The sequence below is a fragment of the Haliotis rubra genome, unplaced genomic scaffold (genome assembly GCF_003918875.1).
Source record: "Haliotis rubra isolate DU_JTF1 unplaced genomic scaffold, ASM391887v1 Scf18, whole genome shotgun sequence".
NCBI classification, from domain to species: domain Eukaryota; kingdom Metazoa; phylum Mollusca; class Gastropoda; order Lepetellida; family Haliotidae; genus Haliotis; species Haliotis rubra.
In genome coordinates this window covers 2,679,945-2,698,536 of record NW_025765780.1, presented here as the reverse complement: position 1 = coordinate 2,698,536, position 18,592 = coordinate 2,679,945, and the positions used below count along the sequence as shown (strand labels likewise).

The window sequence follows — 18,592 nt, the reverse complement described above, 5'->3', positions numbered from 1 at the left end:
GTCAGTTCTTTGCAGACTTTATGTCCTAAAAATAAAAAAAAGTTTTTTAACAATCACTATCATTACAATTTTGTCACAGTTCACCAAGTGTTACGAGGGATGAGTGCAAAGAGGAACAGCCAGGTGTACGTGAAGCACGTGCAGGAGTGCCGACAAAGTTTTGGATACATTTACCTCTGCTGTGCCGTCTCCATCCTTTCCAGCACATCAGAGTTGGTCTAATGTTTTGATTATGATCAGCGTTTCATTGAGTATTACATGTTTATTAGTTTTCGATTGCAATTCATCGGTCCGCTTTTGAGCCAAACGGACTATGATAACGATGACTATCTCGGTCCAAAGCAACTGTTAATTTTTATATTTCAAGCATCACAGAACAGAATTTTTTCCTCTCTTTATTAACAAATGGTTCATCACATGGTGGCCTTTATGTCAACCTTTACGTCTTTCACGTCTTTAGCGACGACCTCACCACGCAGTCTGTTCACATCCTTGTATAAGGCCGCCAGGGAGCGTAGGGCACGGGATATGGCGATGATGAACATCAGCATGATCACAACCAGGAACACCAAGGGAATAATTACAGCCACAAGAATTGTGAGAACCAGGTCCTCTGTCGCTCCTGAACTATGAAGATTCCTAGCGGCTTCTGAGCGATGAATGTCCCTGGCGGCTTCTGAACCACGAATGCCACCAACTGCTAATCCTGAAGGTGCGCTCACGGGAATAACCGAGTGTTCGTGTGTAGTGAGATGGTGTTCCCGGAATGATGGAATTTCGACCCGAGCAGTTATGATATCTGAAACAAACAACTCTTTAAGACCTGAACTGTTTTCGGCAGTGTGAAAAGTATGCTGGGATCATTGTCAATATTTACTTAAAATGGCATGTAAAAAACCCTTGATCAGGAAACTAAAGGTAAACAGAACAAGGGACATTCAACACCATCTGTTAACATGTTACAGCTACCTGGGGCTCCTTTCACAAGCAACCTTTACTAAGGTTAACCTTATCTCCCATTATTCAACATGACGATCACCATAGTGCTTTGTGAAAGGAGGCCCTGGTCCTCTTTTCAGTTGGCTCCAACCACAAACTTTGGCCTGCTGGGCCCCAACAAAACGCTTCAACATTCAGGGTGTAAAACCCGCATATTATTTTTGACATTTAATTTAGTTTTTTGATTTTGCATTTCTATGACCGAGTTTAGTATTAAGCGGCACTCAGCATTATTCCAGCTATATGGCGGCGGTCTGTAAATAATCGAGTCTGGACCAGACAATCCAGTGAGCTGGGTTTTACGCCGCTTTTAGCAATATTCCAGCAATATCACGGCGGGGACACCGGAAATGGGCTTCACACAATGTGCCCATGCAGGGAATCGAACCCGGGTCTTCAGAGTGACGAGCGAACGCCTCAACCACTAGGCTACCTCACCACCCCCAGACAATCCGGTGATCAACAGCATGAGCATCGATCTACGCAATTGGCATACGATGACATGTGCCAACCAAGCTAGCGAGCCTCACCACCCGATCCCGTTAGTCGCCTCTTACAAGCATGGGTTGAAGATTTGTTTGGGTCACATTACTATGAACTGAAGTCTTTTAACTCGACTGGACTCACGTTTGCCTTTCTCTAATTCGGGGTTTCTCTCAAATGCGCTCAAATGACGCTTACGCCGATCTTGGTCTTCGCACGAGTCCTGCAGTACAGAACAACGCAATGACAGCACTTCACTAAATGTGACGGTGAAAGATATTCAGCTCCGATTTGACCAGTATTTCAGCTTTATAATGGCGTGTTCTGGGTAACAGTTACTCATGCAGGAATAAATATCGACTATTTTCGTGAGAGCCGGCTACATGGGCTCAGTGATGGCAAAGTGACAATGTCGACAAATCAAGGATTCGGCCTTGGGACAAGCCTGGGAGGTGGTTAGTGAGTTGGGTTTTATGCCGCTTTTAGCAATATTCCATATATCACGGGGGTAGAAGAGGACACCAGAAAGACAAGTCTGGGAAGGAAAGCACGGACTAATGTCTGGGAAGGGAAGGGAAGCACGGGCCGAGGTCTGGGAAGGGAAGGGAAGGGAAGCACGGGCCGAGGTCTGGGAAGGGAAGGGAAGCACGGACCGAGGTATGGGAAGGGAAGGGAAGCACGGACCGAGGTATGGGAAGGGAAGGGAAGCACGGACCGAGGTATGGGAAGGGAAGGGAAGCACGGGCCGAGGTCTGGGAAGGGAAGCACGGGCCGAGGTCTGGGAAGGGAAGGAAGCACGGGCCGAGGTCTGGGAAGGGAAGGGAAGCACACGGGCCGAGGTATGGGAAGGGAAGCACGGGCCGAGGTATGGGAAAGGAAGCACGGGCCCAGGTATGGGAAGGGAAGCACGGGCCGAGGTATGGGAAGGGAAGCACAGGCCGAGGTATGGGAAGGGAAGGGAAGCACGGGCCGAGGTCTGGGAAGGGAAGCACGGGCCGAGGTCTGGGAAGGGAAGCACGGGCTGAGGTCTGGGAAGGGAAGGGAAGGGAAGGGAAGGGAAGGGAAGCACGGGCCGAGGTCTGGGAAGGGAAGCACGGACCGAGGTCTGGGAAGGGAAGCACGGGCCGAGGTCTGGGAAGGGAAGCATGGGCCGAGGTCTGGGAAGGGAAGCACGGACCGAGGTCTGGGAAGGGAAGCACGGGCCGAGGTCTGGGAAGGGAAGGGAAGCACGGGCCGAGGTCTGGGAAGGGGAAGCACGGACCGAGGTCTGGGAAGGGAAGCACGGACCCGAGGTCAGGGGAAGGGAAGCACGGGCCGAGGTCTGGGAAGGGAAGCACGGGCCGAGGTCTGGGAAGGAAGGGAAGCACGGGCCGAGGTCTGGGAAGGGAAGCACGGGCCGAGGTCTGGGAAGGGAAGGGAAGCACGGGCCGAGGTCTGGGAAGGGAAGCACTGGGACCGAAGGGAAGGGAAGGGAAGCACGGGCCGAGGTCTGGGAAGGGAAGCACGGGCCGAGGTATGGGAAGGGAAGCACAGACCGAGGTCTGGGAAGGGAAGCACGGGCCGAGGTCTGGGAAGGGAAGGGAAGCACGGGCCGAGGTCTGGGAAGGGAAGCACGGACCGAGGTCTGGGAAGGGAAGCACGGGCCGAGGTCTGGGAAGGGAAGGGAAGCACGGACCGAGGTCTGGGAAGGGAAGCATGGGCCGAGGTCTGGGAAGGGAAGGGAAGCAGGCCGAGGTCTGGGAAGGGAAGGGAAGGGAAGGGAAGCACGGGCCGAGGTCTGGGAAGGAAGGGAAGGGGAAGCACGGACCGAGGTCTGGGAAGGGAAGCACGGGCCGAGGTCTGGGAAGGGAAGGAATGGAAGCACGGGCCGAGGTCTGGGAAGGGAAGGGAAGGTCTGGGGAAGGGAAGGAAGGGAAGGGAAGGGAAGGGAAGGGAAGGGAAGCACGGGCCGAGGTCTGGGAAGGGAAGGAAGGGAAGGGAAGGGAAGGGAAGGGAAGCACGGACCGAGGTCTGGGGAAGGGAAGGGAAGGGAAGGGAAGCACGGACCGAGGTCTGGGAAGGGGGAAGGGAAGGGAAGGGAAGCACGGACCGAGGTCTGGGAAGGGAAGCACGGGCCGAGGTCTGGGAAGGGAAGGGAAGCACGGGCCGAGGTCTGGGAAGGGAAGGGAAGGGAAGCACGGGCCGAGGTCTGGGAAGGGAAGGGAAGGGAAGGGAAGGGAAGGGAAGGGAAGGGAAGGGAAGCACGGGGAAACAGTTAAACTATCGTGCTCACACAATTGAGTTTGGACCAGACAATCCAGTGTTTTACATCATGAGCATCGAACTAAGCAGTGGGATACGATGACACGCTACTCTGCTACCCCACCGCAAGACAAAGACCAACGCCTACCCCATCGCACTTCTGGCAGATGATAAAGGTACATTCAAACATCAAGGGTTTGGCCAACTCCATGCGGAAGAGTCGGAAGACAGGACTGAAAGCGACTTTCCCTTTTGTCCTGAAACCTTTCTTTTGGCCAATTACAGTTCCATCTCCGCAACTGAAAAATACATTTTTTTTCATGTGTCTTTTGTTTTTCGGGTTTTTCCAAGACATTACAGTGAATATTCACTTTAGTGTTACGGAATAATCCAGTAACATCACTGTAATATAACCATGTTACCTTTGCTGGGAATGGAAACCTGGTCGGAGCGAACGCTTCAACAACTTGGCTATATAATACCGCTCAACAAGACTATCTACAACACTCGGTTCAAATACAAATGACTGACTGAGTGAGTTTAGTTTTACACCGCTTTTAGCAATATTCCAGCAACATCACGGCGGGGGACACCTGAAATGGGCTTCACTCAATGTACCCATGTGGGGATTCGAACCCGGGTCTTCAGCGTCACGAGCGCACGCTTTAACCACTAAGCTACCCCACCGCCCCTCAAATACAAATGACTGCTGGAATGAGTGACCAGTGACCACACAACTGGTTCTTATCAGGTAGATCAAACCATGACAGTTTTGCGGATCGTGGAATAGGTTATGGTTGAAAATACCTTTCCTTTGTTGTTTAACACCGCAATCAACAATCTTCCAGCTATTTGATGTCGTTCTGTAAATAATCAAAACTGGACCAGAAAATCCAGTGATTGACATCATCAGCATCGATATATAGAATTCACTGCCAGCTGATGTCAAATGTGCCGAATCACTGAAGTCTTTCAAGTTCCCTCTGAAAACACATTACCTCTCCATAGCTTTCTCTTAGATCATTTCTTTTTTAACTCCAACTATTTGTAATCTCCTGTATACATTGTACATAGATTTCCCTTTCTGTAGCGCCTTGGGCGATCATTAAATGCACGGGTACAGGCGCAGGTATAAATATCCACTATTATTATTATGACTATTATACCCAATTGGGATACCATTACATGCATCAACAAGTAGGCAAGCCAAACTGCTCGATCCCGTTTGACACCTCTTTTAGCCGAAGACCAGTTCTAAACGGAATCTTCACGGATCCACCTTTCCTCAAGTATGAATGAGCGAGTATGGTTTTATGCCGCTTTTAGCAATATTTCAGTAAAATCACGGCTGGGTACATGAGAAATGGCCTTCACATATTGTACCAATGAAGGGAATCGAACCCGGGTCTTCAGTGTGATGAGCGAACGCTTTAACCACTAAACCCCTGGAATGTACGAGGTGAGGTTACTTACCCTGCGTTCAGGAGGGCGTACTCCTTTTTGTTGCAGACGGCTTTGCAGGTCAAGGCATGGAAGCTTGTCTCTGCGGGGTAGTTGCCTTGGGACAAAAATAGCGTTTGTGAGTCAGGTTTGACATCGCTTCTAACACTATTCCACAAATATGAAGGCAGTGGACACCAGAAATTGGATTCACGGATTGTGCCCTTTGTGGTGAATGAACCCGGGTGTTCAGGGTGACGAGTGACCACTTTAACCACTAGGCATACCCCACCGCCCTCCGAGAGCTGGGGTTAAAGACTGGGGCAATGTGTTAATCAAATGGTTAAAGCGTTCCCTAGGATCCGATTCTCCACGAATAATGTTGGAAAACCATTTCTAATGTCCCCGCCATGATAATGTTGGAATTGTCAAAAGTTTGCAAACAATCACCCACTCGCCCACTCAATCCCATTGCAATTAGATCCTTTGATCCATTAGGATACCTCTTGATATCCAACCAAGGTACCGTCAGTTGAATAGGACATCTGCGCGTATGATTGTAAATGGAATATATGTGTGCTCTGTGACGCGTTAAACGAAATTTCCTAAAGGATGCGGTAATATACACGTTCAAGAACGCTTACAAATGAATTGCTGACGAACCCGCGCATTTTTCATTTTGACTGGGCGGCCAAAGTTCAGACACGACGTTCTGTATGACTCCACAGGTGTTGACGCTAAGTGTCATCGAGTTGGGTTGTACAACGCTTTTAGTGATATTCTAGCAATGTCAAAACGGGGGACACCAGAAATGGGCTTCAAACCCGTGCTTTCGGCATGACGAGCGGAAGACTAAACCGACCCTGACGCATTGGAGATTTGTTTTACGGCAGTATACTGACCTTCAGCCCTATCACAGTAAATACTAAGCGAGTGAGTGGGATTAGTTCCATGCTGCACTCAGCAATATCCCAGCTATATGGCGGCGGACTGTAAATAATCGGGTCTCTACCAGACAATCCAGTGATCAACAGCATGAGCATCGATCTACGCAATTAGGATTCGATGACACTTGTTTTGCAATGAAGGATTAAAACCAGTACCATAAAACAAGAACCGTGTGTTCCTGTGTTAAGTTTTGAATGGTATACATGAGAAATTGAACACCTACAGACTGCCAACATGTTCACATGAGCTATTAAATGAACGCACCAACGAGGACCGCTTTCAGCATGACGAGCCTGCCGACATTCAGACCTCCAGTGACTGGCGTGCCCGTGATGTCCGTGAGCGACAGGGCCACGTCCGACTTGCTCACCGGCCCCATGTTGCTGATCATCGATTCAAATGGCTTCTTGCTGAAACCACAAACACACATGAAGGGCGTGGCAAGGGAAAACTAGACTGAACACAATCAGTACTGGAGAAGATTAATATGGCGAAGTTGGCAACAGATCTGAGGATCATTGCAATTATTTGCTCTAAAACATAATCTACAATCAACTACATGGACCTTTGACCGCCTCCGTGGTGTAGTGGTTAGAGCGTCCGCCCGGAGAGCGGAAGATCGCGAGTTTGATCCCCGACCGCGTCATACCAAAAGACGTTAAAATATGGTACTTGTTGGTCCCTGCCTGACGCTCAGTATTAATGGGTACAACAAGGACTGGTTGGCTCGGAGTCAGTATACTGTGTCTGAGTGGGGTATTCATGCTTCACTGCGGCATGGTATCTCAGTTGGCTAGCACTATAAAACCAGCTTCAGACTAGTACAAGTAACCGCACATAAACACGCATGCACGTCGTCATATGAGCGAAATATTCTCAAGCACGACGTAAAACCCAAGTTCACCTCACCTCAACTCACATGCACTTAGACACTAAACACATCCATCTTGTCATAGTTGCACTGTAAAATGAGAAACAACGATAACCAAACAGTTTAGTTTTGAAAACATTCTAACCAATGACCGATGCTTAGGTGAGGTGAAATTGGGTTTAACGTCGTGCTTGAGAATATTTCGTTCATAGGACGACGTGCATGCGTGTGTATGTGTATGTGCGGCTGCTAGTACTAGCCCAGACTGGTTTTATAGCTGGTTTTATAGTGCTAGCCCACTGAGATACCATGCCGCAGTGAAGCATGAATACCCCACTCAGACACATTATACTGACTCCGAGCCGACCAGTCCTTGTTGAACCCATTAATGCCGAGCGCCAGAGGGGCCCAACTTCTGGTATGACGCGGTCGGGGATCGAACCCGCGACCTTCCGCGCTCTACGGGCGGACGCTCTAATCACTACACCACGGAGGCGGTCCGACAGATGCTTAGAAATATACCATATGTTTTTACTATAAATCATATAAAAAAGGCTCTTACCAGAACTATTCAAAGCCCCATAAACTGATAATAAAATACGAAAATGGCGAACGAAACATAAGTAGGTTCTAAAAACGATATTTCGGTTACATTTTCTGACACATTGCAAGCCAGTGCAAAACGGGTTTAAACCCAACATTACTAAAAAATAAGTGAGTTTAGTTTTACGCAGCACTCAGCAATATTCCAGCAATATGGCGGCGGTCTGTAAATTATCGAGTCTGGACCAGACAATCCAGTGATCAACATCATGAGCATCGATCTGCGCAATTGGGACCGATGGCATGTGTCAACCAAGTGAGCGAGCCTGACCACCCGATCGCGTTAGTCACCTCTTACAACCATGGGTTGGTGAAGATTTTTTTATAAAGCAGAGCAAGATGGCTCCCTACCATCCCCGACATTGGTGACATGACTGACTGAGTTTGATTTTACACCGCTTTTAGCAAAATTCCAGCAATATCACGGCGGGGGAAACCAGAAATGGGCTTCACTATTGGTGCCATAAGGTTAAGGAATCAGCTTTACAGGAACTAATAATATTGAACACCCACCTCTCAACCACGTTTGAAATGAGATTAGGCGGTGTTTCGGAATCATCTTGATAGTTGCACACGACACGGTGAGCGGGGTCATTCGAGGTCACCAACCCAGACGAGACAGGGACATACACGTTCAACAAATACTCATCCTGCGTTCCCGTTTGCTGAAAAATATTAAATGTTTAACGGAGTTAACGGATGAGTGAGTGAGTGTCCTTGAGTTATATTATTTACTGAACAAAGGTCGAGATACCGAAAAAGAAAATGGACGTTATTATGAGACAAAATGGAAAATTCTTTGTTTAGCTATATTCGAGCTATATGACGGCGGCCTGTAAACATAAGAGTGTGGGCCAGATCAATATCATCAGCATCGATCTATGCAGTTGGATTACGGCCTGACCACCCGATCATGTTAGTTGCCTCTGACGTCAAGCATGGTTTGGAGACAATTCTAACCCAGATCTTCAAAGTGAGAGACATCATGGTTTGGAGACAATTCTAACCCAGATCTTCAAAGGGAGAGATAGCATGGTTCGGAGACAATTCTATTCCAGATCTTCAAGGGGGGAGATAGCATGGTTTGGAGACAATTCTATCCCAGATCTTCAAAGGGAGAGACATCATGGTTTGGAGACGATTCTAACCCAGGTCTTCAAAGGGAGAGATAGCATGGTTCGGAGACAATTCTATTCCAGATCTTCAAGGGGGGAGATAGCATGTTTCGGAGACAATTCTAACCCAGATCTTCATATGTTGATATAAACATGGGTTGCTGAAGACAAATTCTAACCCAGATCTTCAAAGTGAGAGACATCATGGTTTGGAGACAATTCTAACCCAGATCTTCAAAGGGAGAGATAGCATGGTTCGGAGACAATTCTATTCCAGATCTTCAAGGGGGGAGATAGCATGGTTTGGAGACAATTCTATCCCAGATCTTCAAAGGGAGAGACATCATGGTTTGGAGACGATTCTAACCCAGGTCTTCAAAGGGAGAGATAGCATGGTTCGGAGACAATTCTATTCCAGATCTTCAAGGGGGGAGATAGCATGTTTCGGAGACAATTCTAACCCAGATCTTCATATGTTGATATAAACATGGGTTGCTGAAGACAAATTCTAACCCAGATCTTCATATGTTGATATAAACATGGGTTGCTGAAGACAAATTCTAACCCAGATCTTCAAATGGTTGGACCAGCATATGAAAAAATGGCCAAAGCACTTTAAAATGACTTTTTTAAGAACGTTCGGAAACGATGCCAGAGACTTACCGAGAACCAGCAGTATTCTCTGGCGTCCGGGCTTTGGAAATGTATGTCCAGGTACCAGGTCCCGGGGGACATGGGGATGAAGTCGAAGCCAAAAGGACCATGGCAGAGGGCGTAGGGGTGAGTTTTTGGTATATCCGTTTTAACTATCACCCGGACAATTCCATCAGGCTCAGGCGGGCATTTGAATTGGACTGAAAAACAAGGATGACTTTTTTTGCAACAATGTCAAATTAAGATCTTAGTTCTCGCTAAACAAACATCTGACCTCTCAATTACAGGTCACCCTAGAACGACCTTTCATCGATCAAAATGATCAACAAGTAGACCGAAGGCTGCCTGGTCGAGCTTTTCGGCACTTGTTTCAAACTGACGATTTCCATTGTAGACTCTGCTTTTCAGTGAGTTTAGTTTTACGTCGCTTAAGCAATATTCCAGCAGTATTCCAGCAATATTCCAGCAGTATTCCAGCAATATTAAGACGGGGTACACCAGAAATGGGATTCACACACTGTACCCATGTGGGAAATCGAACCCGGGTGTTTGGCGTGACGAGCAAACACTTTAACCACTAAAGGACCCCGGTATCTTCCCATAAGACAGACCTCCCAAAAGACAGACCGCTTAAAACAGCATATGTTATGGTTGGTTGCATACGGTTTAATTAAGCTGTACCCCTAATGATAATGGTATGTGCCAAGATAAATCTCCGATACGATACCCATGTCGTTATACTTAATTACTGGCAATTTGATGAATATTTATACGATTGAATAGGTCCATGTTTGAAACAATACGATACAGGTACATGTCTGGATCGCTGGGTATCGTATCGTCTGAGAACATTATCGATGTATTGTGAACCATGGCATGTCCAGGATTAATTATATAGGATTCAAATAGAATTGACTTCACGACACATTGTGATGAAATACCTGGCTAATTTACCAAACTCCCTAAGCCTTGTGTGTGGGTGAGTATAGGTTTCTGGCACTCCAGGGTACGCCACTCTGCCAAGCGAATTCATCGTTTTTTAAATCATCATGATAACAGTCCATTTGTATGGCGTTTTTCCAAGCAGACTATCAAGTTCAAAGCCTTTATTACACCGCCAATTCTCAGTCCCAATGGGAGAATGCGACCTAAGCTGTCTTTGAGATGCTGGAGGGTTAAGTCATATTACCATCTCATTCTACCCTGTATCCATCCACTGCTGGCTGAACAGGGGCACACTTTGGACAAATTCATCAGCGTGGGACATGACTGTCCCAAGAAGCTCTCAGGCGCCAAACTGTCGAAGATGGCCACTAGTTCGAGAACTTCACCCGATGTTTATGCTGATGTGGCCTGAATTTTAACGCCGTCTTGAACAATATTTCAGTTTTTCACAACCTGTCAGCTTGATATTGGAGAAATGTACAAAGCGATGAATGTGTATAGTGCGGGGATTAGAACCTATGGTCATAATTGTCTGAGACGCAACTCTGCACAGCTAATCGCCCCGCCTATAACGACAGGGCCACCGTGTGCCGTCATCTCAATGAATAGAAGCGCAAATTATTTGTCTTTCTTCTAAAATGCGTTTGATTGGCTAAATACACCGACATTTACAAAATATATATGAAATAATTTTCAAAGCAACAAAGAAAGACGGGTCTTCGGCGTGATGAACAAACGCTTTAACCACCAGGCTAGCCCCACCTCCAAGGTTAGAAATAACTAAAATATTGGTCGCTTTGAGTTCGTTATAACAGTAGTTAAGAGTATTTGTTCAGATTGCAATACGGGCGATTAGACATTCAAAGACAAGTATATTATTTGATCTTACCGTCGACTACATAGTTGCTGCCTATCATTGCTTCCGAGAGCCCATAGAGCTGAAACAGTGAAATACAGTTATAATCTCATATCGAAAGTCGCTGTAATAAATAATAATTTTAATGTCTGGCATTATTCCGAGCCCTACACGGGGAAATGACCGTCTCACTTGACGCCATGCAGAGTCTGATGTGACGCACACGTATGGAATGGACGCAGATAAAATATATTGCATCCTGATAGACATCCGATAATTCTCGACAAGAAATATTGATTGTTGTTTGACGCCGCACTCAGCAATATTCCAGCAATATGGCGGCGGTCTGCAAATATTCGAATCTGGACCAGGCAGTCCAGTGATGAAGAGCATGAGCATCGATTTACGCAACTGGGATACGATGGCATGTGTCAACCAAGTCAGCGAGTCTGACCACTCGATCCCGTTAGTCGCCTCTTACGACAAGCCTGGGTTACTGAAGATCAATTCTAACCCGGATCTTCTCGGGTCCAGAAAGATATAAACGGATCGTAAAACTGCAGAAATGGCTAAAGCTGAGATGTGTTTCACAAGTGAAATAACTAATGAGGTGTTTTACCCATATGTAATTATAAGGAACGTCAAAATACTAGAAAGCAGCAAGAGGTACGGCGAGTGTTATATCTGATATATTGACAGGTGCAATTCATATCACTGACACATAGGCGTTAAAACATCTTACCAGACACAGGATGAGAGTCAGGCAGCTGAGCTCTGAAACATGGAAACCACCGACGCTTGTAACGTCAAAATGTAAATTAGTGTTGTGGTGAAAATAAAAATCAGGGTTAGGGTTAGGATTAGGGTTATAAATAACCGCCCCTTTTTATAAAAAGACCCCCATCAAATCTTAGGCACAGGATGATATAAAACTGGTGTTACGGACGGAAATCTTTCCTACTCATAATACCCTCACAATTGTACAATCGACTCTGCTTTTAGCAAAGATTTCTTATGAATGTGGAAAGGGTTTTGTCACTTCTGTTTACACGCAACCGATGTTGTGCACACGACGAGAGTTATATACCTGTCATGGCGACATCTTACTGCCATGTTATATCAGAATGAATATTTAATCCAAATGCCCAGTTACTATGGAGTAATGACATGCAAGTCTAACATCCCTCAACTGAAACACGCTAAACCCGATAGTTAATCCTCTTCATGCTGTGAGCCTTTGCCACATGGGTCAAACAAGCCAGGTTATGGTGCAGACCAACTTGGAAACATAGGACGATCATTTGAACCCTCAATTACAGGTTTCTGGCGTACCCAAGGGACGGAACTCTGCATTTTCTCCATTCCATTCTCAATCTCTATCTTTCGCTCTCTCGAAACAAATTTCATATCAATGTTTTGTTTACTATATAATAGCTTTGTGAGTGAGTGAGTGGGTGAGTGAGTGAGTATGGTTTTATATTTTAGCAATATTCCAGCAATATCACGGCAATATTGTACCCATGTGTGGATTCGAACCCGGGTCTCCGGCGTAATAATGGTACAGCTAGTTTCAGCATTGCTTTTTTTGTAATAATACAGGATAAAATTAGTCTGCTTCTCTAAATTGCCCTTTTCTCGTTGCCGCTATCCTTTCAAACCACTGTAAGTAATTATGTTAATTGGATATTGGTTCATTGGTATAAACATTTTACACTTATTTTTATATTCAGGTAAAAAAAACCCCTACATTTCCAGACAAGTAGTCCACTTTTCATGATCTTATTAAAACCAATTTCGGTTCATTTGCTTATACTCTCTCAGTCAGGCCATACATTACATGTAACAAAAAATGAAATTATAGGAACCACATACAAATTATTATGCGCTTTGAGTATATTTCATGATCATATATCACAGTTATATGAACTTTCAAGCCTAAAACCGTCAAATTTGCTCAGGTTTTACACACCTGCAAGTCGGTCCATGGCCAGCGATGTTTTGTCTGGTGTCGATCCCCACGTGCCAGGTGAATGCACTTTCACGTGATTTCCGCGAGGCGCATGCGCTCTCAAACCTCCGTTTGCCACTGTTTATGTCGATCAGTGTCTGAAATTATGGTGACGAGTTGGTGTGGACAAATGACTAACTTTCATGCCATTTAGGAGGATTTGTTGCTTTCGAATGTATATTTATTTGCCATAACATCGGTACGATATTGCAGCAAACGGACTATAAGGGTACTGAAATCAACGGTCAGTGTGCACAGCAAGAGGGTTGAAGGACCTACATAATTTATGGCAAGGGAGGTGATGATGATTTTATGGAGGAGCATGTACAATGTGAATGCCCCCGTTATATGCAAAGTCTGTGACCCCTTTGCATGTCATGTACATAAGCAGTGACCCCCCCTCCCCTTCCCATAATTTATAAGCATAATTCTTTTAGTGTTTTATGTACAAAATTTCTCCCCCCGGTATATGTGTACAAAATTGATGACCCCCTATCTTCCCAGAACAAAATGGGTGTGGCCCCCTGAAAGATAAACATCACCAAACAACCTGCCCCACTCCATTTGGGTAGAGGGTACATCAACCCATGGGCCCCGAGGGACCAGTGAACAGCGTATTTATCTTAGCGAACAACGGGGTACCTCAATGTTAATTGTGATTTGTTTGCAGCACGGGTATCGGATCATAACAAGGAGTACCAGAGTCAGGCAATTAGCCAATACCGACAATATTGGCTAATTTTGAGTTGACATAGAACCTTGTAGATGACAAGAAAAACAAATGTTATTACCCTTCCATCGACTTGTAATTGCAAAACATCGGTAATTTCCATTCATCATACGTGACTCAATTATTCGAGATATAGAATTGCTAACAGTTCGGCATTCCCAGCGGGTAACATAGAAAATGTTACTCGCTTGTAAGTGGGGTGCATTGAAAATAATAGGAGAGCGCTCAGCCAATCAGAAAACGACATTTGTGTGCGAGGAAAGATAAGTAATTATGTGACCTGCACTGTATAATAAATGAGTGATTGTGATAATATGGGGTAAGTGAAAGTGGCTTTGAAAATTTGTCATATAATTTAATGTCAAATCACTCCCATGGAACATATTTTAAGAATTAATATTCAACGGCGGTACAGCAGTCATATCCAGCTCAGAGTCGGCTACTCGTGTTGTTCGAATCCTGACAAAGACTCGGATCCTTTGACTAGCATGACCATATCAGATTCTATGGAAGAGGATCGGTGTCAAAACTACATTATGCTGCATGTTCCTTTAATGACTCGAGGAGCGGTGGGGTAGCCTAATGGTTAAAGCGTTCGCTCGTCACGCCGAAGGCCCGGGTTCGATTCCCCCACGTGGCCAAAATGTGTGAAGCCAATTTCTGGTGTCCCCCGCCGTGATATTGCTGGAATATTGCTAAAAGCGGCGTAATACCAAACTCACTCACTCACTCACTCATTCATGTAATGATTCGACATTAGTTTCGCTCGCTGCAAAGTTGCGAGATGCAACATGGCATGTTACACTGCATTGGCCATCATTGGAGGAAGCTACATCCTACTTGATACAGGCCAAGGTGGCCGAGTCCTTTGAGGCTCATGTCTGGGAATTCCAAAACTGAGAACTTCATAATGTACACGTATCTTAACAATCAGAGATTTTAGCTCAAGTTCCTCCATGCCGTCTATTTAACCGAATCTTCTGAATCATCGGGTTTTGCGAGCAGGACAACCCCAGTGTTCAGCAATGAGAAAGACCCGTGAAGGTCCGGGGTAGAATATTAATCTTCAGTAATCCATGCTTATCGTAAGGCGACTAACGGGATCGGGTGGTCAGGCTCGCTGACTTGGTTGACACATGTCATCGGTTTCCCATTGGGCAGATCGATGCTCATGCTGTTGATCACTGGATTGTCTGGTCCAGACTCAATTATTTACAGACCGCCGCCATATTGCTGGAATATTGCTGAGTGCGGCGTAAAACTCACTCACTCACTCAGCAATGAGAATACATGTATGTGAAGGCTTGAAAACTTTATTAAAGATGAGTTCCACCGCGGCAGTTTCTCCAGATGTTCGAAGTAGTTTTGCAGAACATATCTGAAAGTAGAAAAATCTGTGAAACATTTGCATACACACTTGGATTGGTGTAGATCGGCCCTCGGGTCTTTAGCTAGCAACACTTGGCCCAGTGCAACCGTTTATTGGAAAGTGCAATGTCATATTCATGTCTACATGCATGAGTGAGTGAGTTTAGCTTTACGCCGCTTTTAGCAATATTCCAGCAATATCACGGCGGGGGACACAAGAAATGGGGTTCACACATTGTGCCCATGTGGGGAATCGAACCCAGGTCTTCGGCATGACGAGTGAACGCCTTAACCACTAGGCTACCCCACCGACCCTGGTTGGTTGTGGTTTGGGTTACAACGAAACACACATAAAACAAGGAAACATCGTCATGTGTATCACGTTGCATGCTTCAGCGTAAACAATCACTGATTGGATAAATGGTCACAAAATACATATTACCTCTTTATCCCGCTGTGGTGAGGATGATGGGGAGGAAGTTGGTGTGACTGCCGCCGCTGCTGCCTCCGCTCATGGGGTAGGGGATGGGGATGGGGATGCCGTGCTTGCTGTGGTGGGAGTGGTGGCTGCCGTGGCTGCAACAGCTGCTACACTTACTACATCCGCAGGCGGCGGTGTAGACGGCCAGACACGCTGTTAAATGATAATTACATTTAATGTTTCATTGATGTGTCGCGTGATTAACTTAACGTCTTGTCAGACATTAATCCGACTCTTCATATAATGTGTTTTAACACTTAGCACGTGGGCTAGCCTCGAGAGTAGCTGTTTCCTTGTTACGCAAAAGGCCATGGTTCGATCCCTTAAACTGTCACCATGCTCACAAACAGAACATGACCATTATGAATCCGTGTGTTCCTATGTATTACATACAGTATGAATATTGTTTCATGCCGCTTCCAGCATAAAACCTAAATATTTCTCCGGAAACGGAATGTTTCTTCGGAAAGGCAAACCAACATTTTAACCACAAGGCTTGCTAATTTTACCTTGACAGCATACGTATTTCCATAATGTTATGAGGGGCGGTGGGGTAGCCTTGTGGTTAAAGCGTTCGCTCGTCACACCGAACACCCGGGTTCGATTCTCCACATGGATGTAATGTGTGAAGCCCATTTCTGGTGTACCCCGCCGTGATATTGCTGGAATATTTCTAAAAGCGGCGTAAAACTAAACTCACTCACCCACTACTGTCTACTTACCAAGAAGAAGAATTGAAATCAAGAATAGTTTCATTTTCGATCGTATGATGCTCAAACTGACAACAATGCCGTTTGTGCCGTACTCTGATTTGTTAAAAATATAACATTTTTTACGTTGAGTCATTATCATGTAGACACGCGTAAAACACATATGGTGGGAGGAAGAGACCGCACCCCCTGCTGTTTTAGTCGGATTAGCATCTCACGGGGTCTGTATACCGCCATAGGGAGTGCCACCCTGTCGTGTATGTTGACAGATGACGGCAGCAACATGATCAGCGTGTATTGTCATGGAAACTATATATATACTAGTGTTTTTTGAGTAAAACACCAGATTCGCATCTTATTTTGAAAAATGAAGTTCGCTTTTGGATTGTGTCTTATTTTGGGTAAGTATGTATTTTAAAAGTTTTAAATTGACTGTGTTTACTCAAAATACGGCATTATGTTTTATATTCCCATACTCTGTGCCCAGGAGAGCAGATCCTTACACTTTGTTGTTTAGGTGACCCGTGAAGATCCGGGTTAGAATATTGATCTTCAGTAACCCATGCTTGTCTTAAGAGGCGACTAATGGGATCGGATGGTTGGGCTCGCTGACTTGGTTGACACATGCCATCGTATCCCAATTGCGTAAATCGATGATCCTGCTGTTGATCACTGGATTGTGTGGTCCAGACTCGATTATTTACTGCCGCTATATAGTTGGAATATTGCTGAAACAACATCCAATCAACCATACATTGTTGTTCAGGTAATCTTTGATAATTTGTTAATTTGCTAAATGATAAAGCCACAGGCTTCAAATACAGTCATGTGCCTTTTTCTGTCATTATAATGTACTGCCGGCTCTAAGCCGCTAAGTTGTGCAGAGTCATGTCCCTTTGGCTCGCCAGACACCTCGGCTTAATTACGTTTTTAGGCTTGTCAGAAACATGCCGGTTCACGCTCTCTAGGAAATAGAACAATAGGGACGTACCTTTGTTATCTTCGGTTTGTGAAGTGGGTGAGTTGGGTTAAACAGCACTTTTGTAAGTACTCCAGTTGTGATCCTGATCACAGGATTCTGGTGTGCCCAAGGGAGTCAACTCTACACAGTTAATACCTGGGCCACTCGTGCATCCAGTACACATAAAACAGGTTATATGTGTAAAAGGATATTTACAAATTCTTTGTTCTTGTGACCTAATTTGTAAAGATGGCGCATTATATTAACAGTTTGTCTGACCGTCTACACCGCCGCCTGCGGATGTAGTAAGTGTAGCAGCTGTTGCAGCCACGGCAGCCACCACTCCCACCACAGCAAGCACGGCATCCCCATCCCCATCCCCTACCCCATGAGCGGAGGCAGCAGCGGCGGCAGTCACACCAACTTCCTCCCCATCATCCTCACTACAGCGGGATAAAAGAACAGGTAACATATACTTTCTATCCAATCGATTGAAGGTCGATTGGGTAGCCTAGTGGTTAAAGCGTCCGCTCGTCACGCCGAAGACCTCATCTCATCAAATGAACCCGGCAAGGGTCCCGGAAGGAGCCCAAATACATAATCATTCGTCCTCTATTGTTTCCGACACAAAGCGAATCGATCTTCGTCAAAAATTAAATTTAAACCTATTTTTAAGCTAGATGCATTGTCCTACTTAATTCCCTCGGAGTCAAATCAGTGGTCGACAGCATGAACGACGAACCACTCCATCATCGACAAAACAACATCATCATTGCACCCAGAATCCTCTTGTTTATCAAGACTTGGGTGCTGAAAATTAATCAACGTTTTTCTAGTTTCAGATTTATGCCGCGAAGGAACAACGACCACTTTCGTCAAAATAAACTTTTGAATTGAGCACATTAGTTTTTTGTCCTTATCTTGAACTCAAATATCGTACTGCTTTCGCTAAACTGTTGATGCTCCGTCTTCGAAGAGTCCCTTGTCACTGAGGAATCTTAACTGCATCCCATTGTCTTCAGCTGTGAATAGCATCTGTACAAAAGCCGTTGTCTTCAGAAATCTGTGACGCCATAAGAGCGATACTTCAGTTTAGAGATGCAAATCTTTTAATTGTAAAGATGACGCTATGAATGCCATGTAGAAAGTGATCAAATGTAACAAATGTTATATTGAGGA

The 18,592-nt window shown here is 45.5% G+C and overlaps 1 protein-coding gene and 1 long non-coding RNA gene across 2 annotated transcripts; one reads left to right on the top strand and one right to left on the bottom strand.

Annotated features, from left to right (window-relative positions):
* Positions 1-379: 379 nt before the first annotated feature.
* Positions 380-13,230, bottom strand: LOC124273372 (vitelline envelope sperm lysin receptor-like). The gene is made up of 10 exons (XM_046708612.1): positions 13,125-13,230; positions 11,898-11,929; positions 11,189-11,237; positions 9,364-9,554; positions 8,099-8,250; positions 6,376-6,521; positions 5,197-5,281; positions 3,872-4,022; positions 1,627-1,705; positions 380-799 (listed from the first exon to the last, which is right to left on the bottom strand). Exons 1-10 carry the CDS (start codon positions 13,138-13,140, stop codon positions 414-416), a joined length of 1,287 nt encoding a protein of 428 aa, XP_046564568.1. The 5' UTR covers positions 13,141-13,230; the 3' UTR covers positions 380-413.
* A 4,473-nt stretch (positions 13,231-17,703) lies between these two features.
* On the top strand, positions 17,704-18,313 carry LOC124273340. The gene is made up of 2 exons (XR_006897618.1): positions 17,704-17,878; positions 18,250-18,313. It is a non-coding gene; the product is annotated as an uncharacterized LOC124273340 (long non-coding RNA).
* Positions 18,314-18,592: the final 279 nt, after the last annotated feature.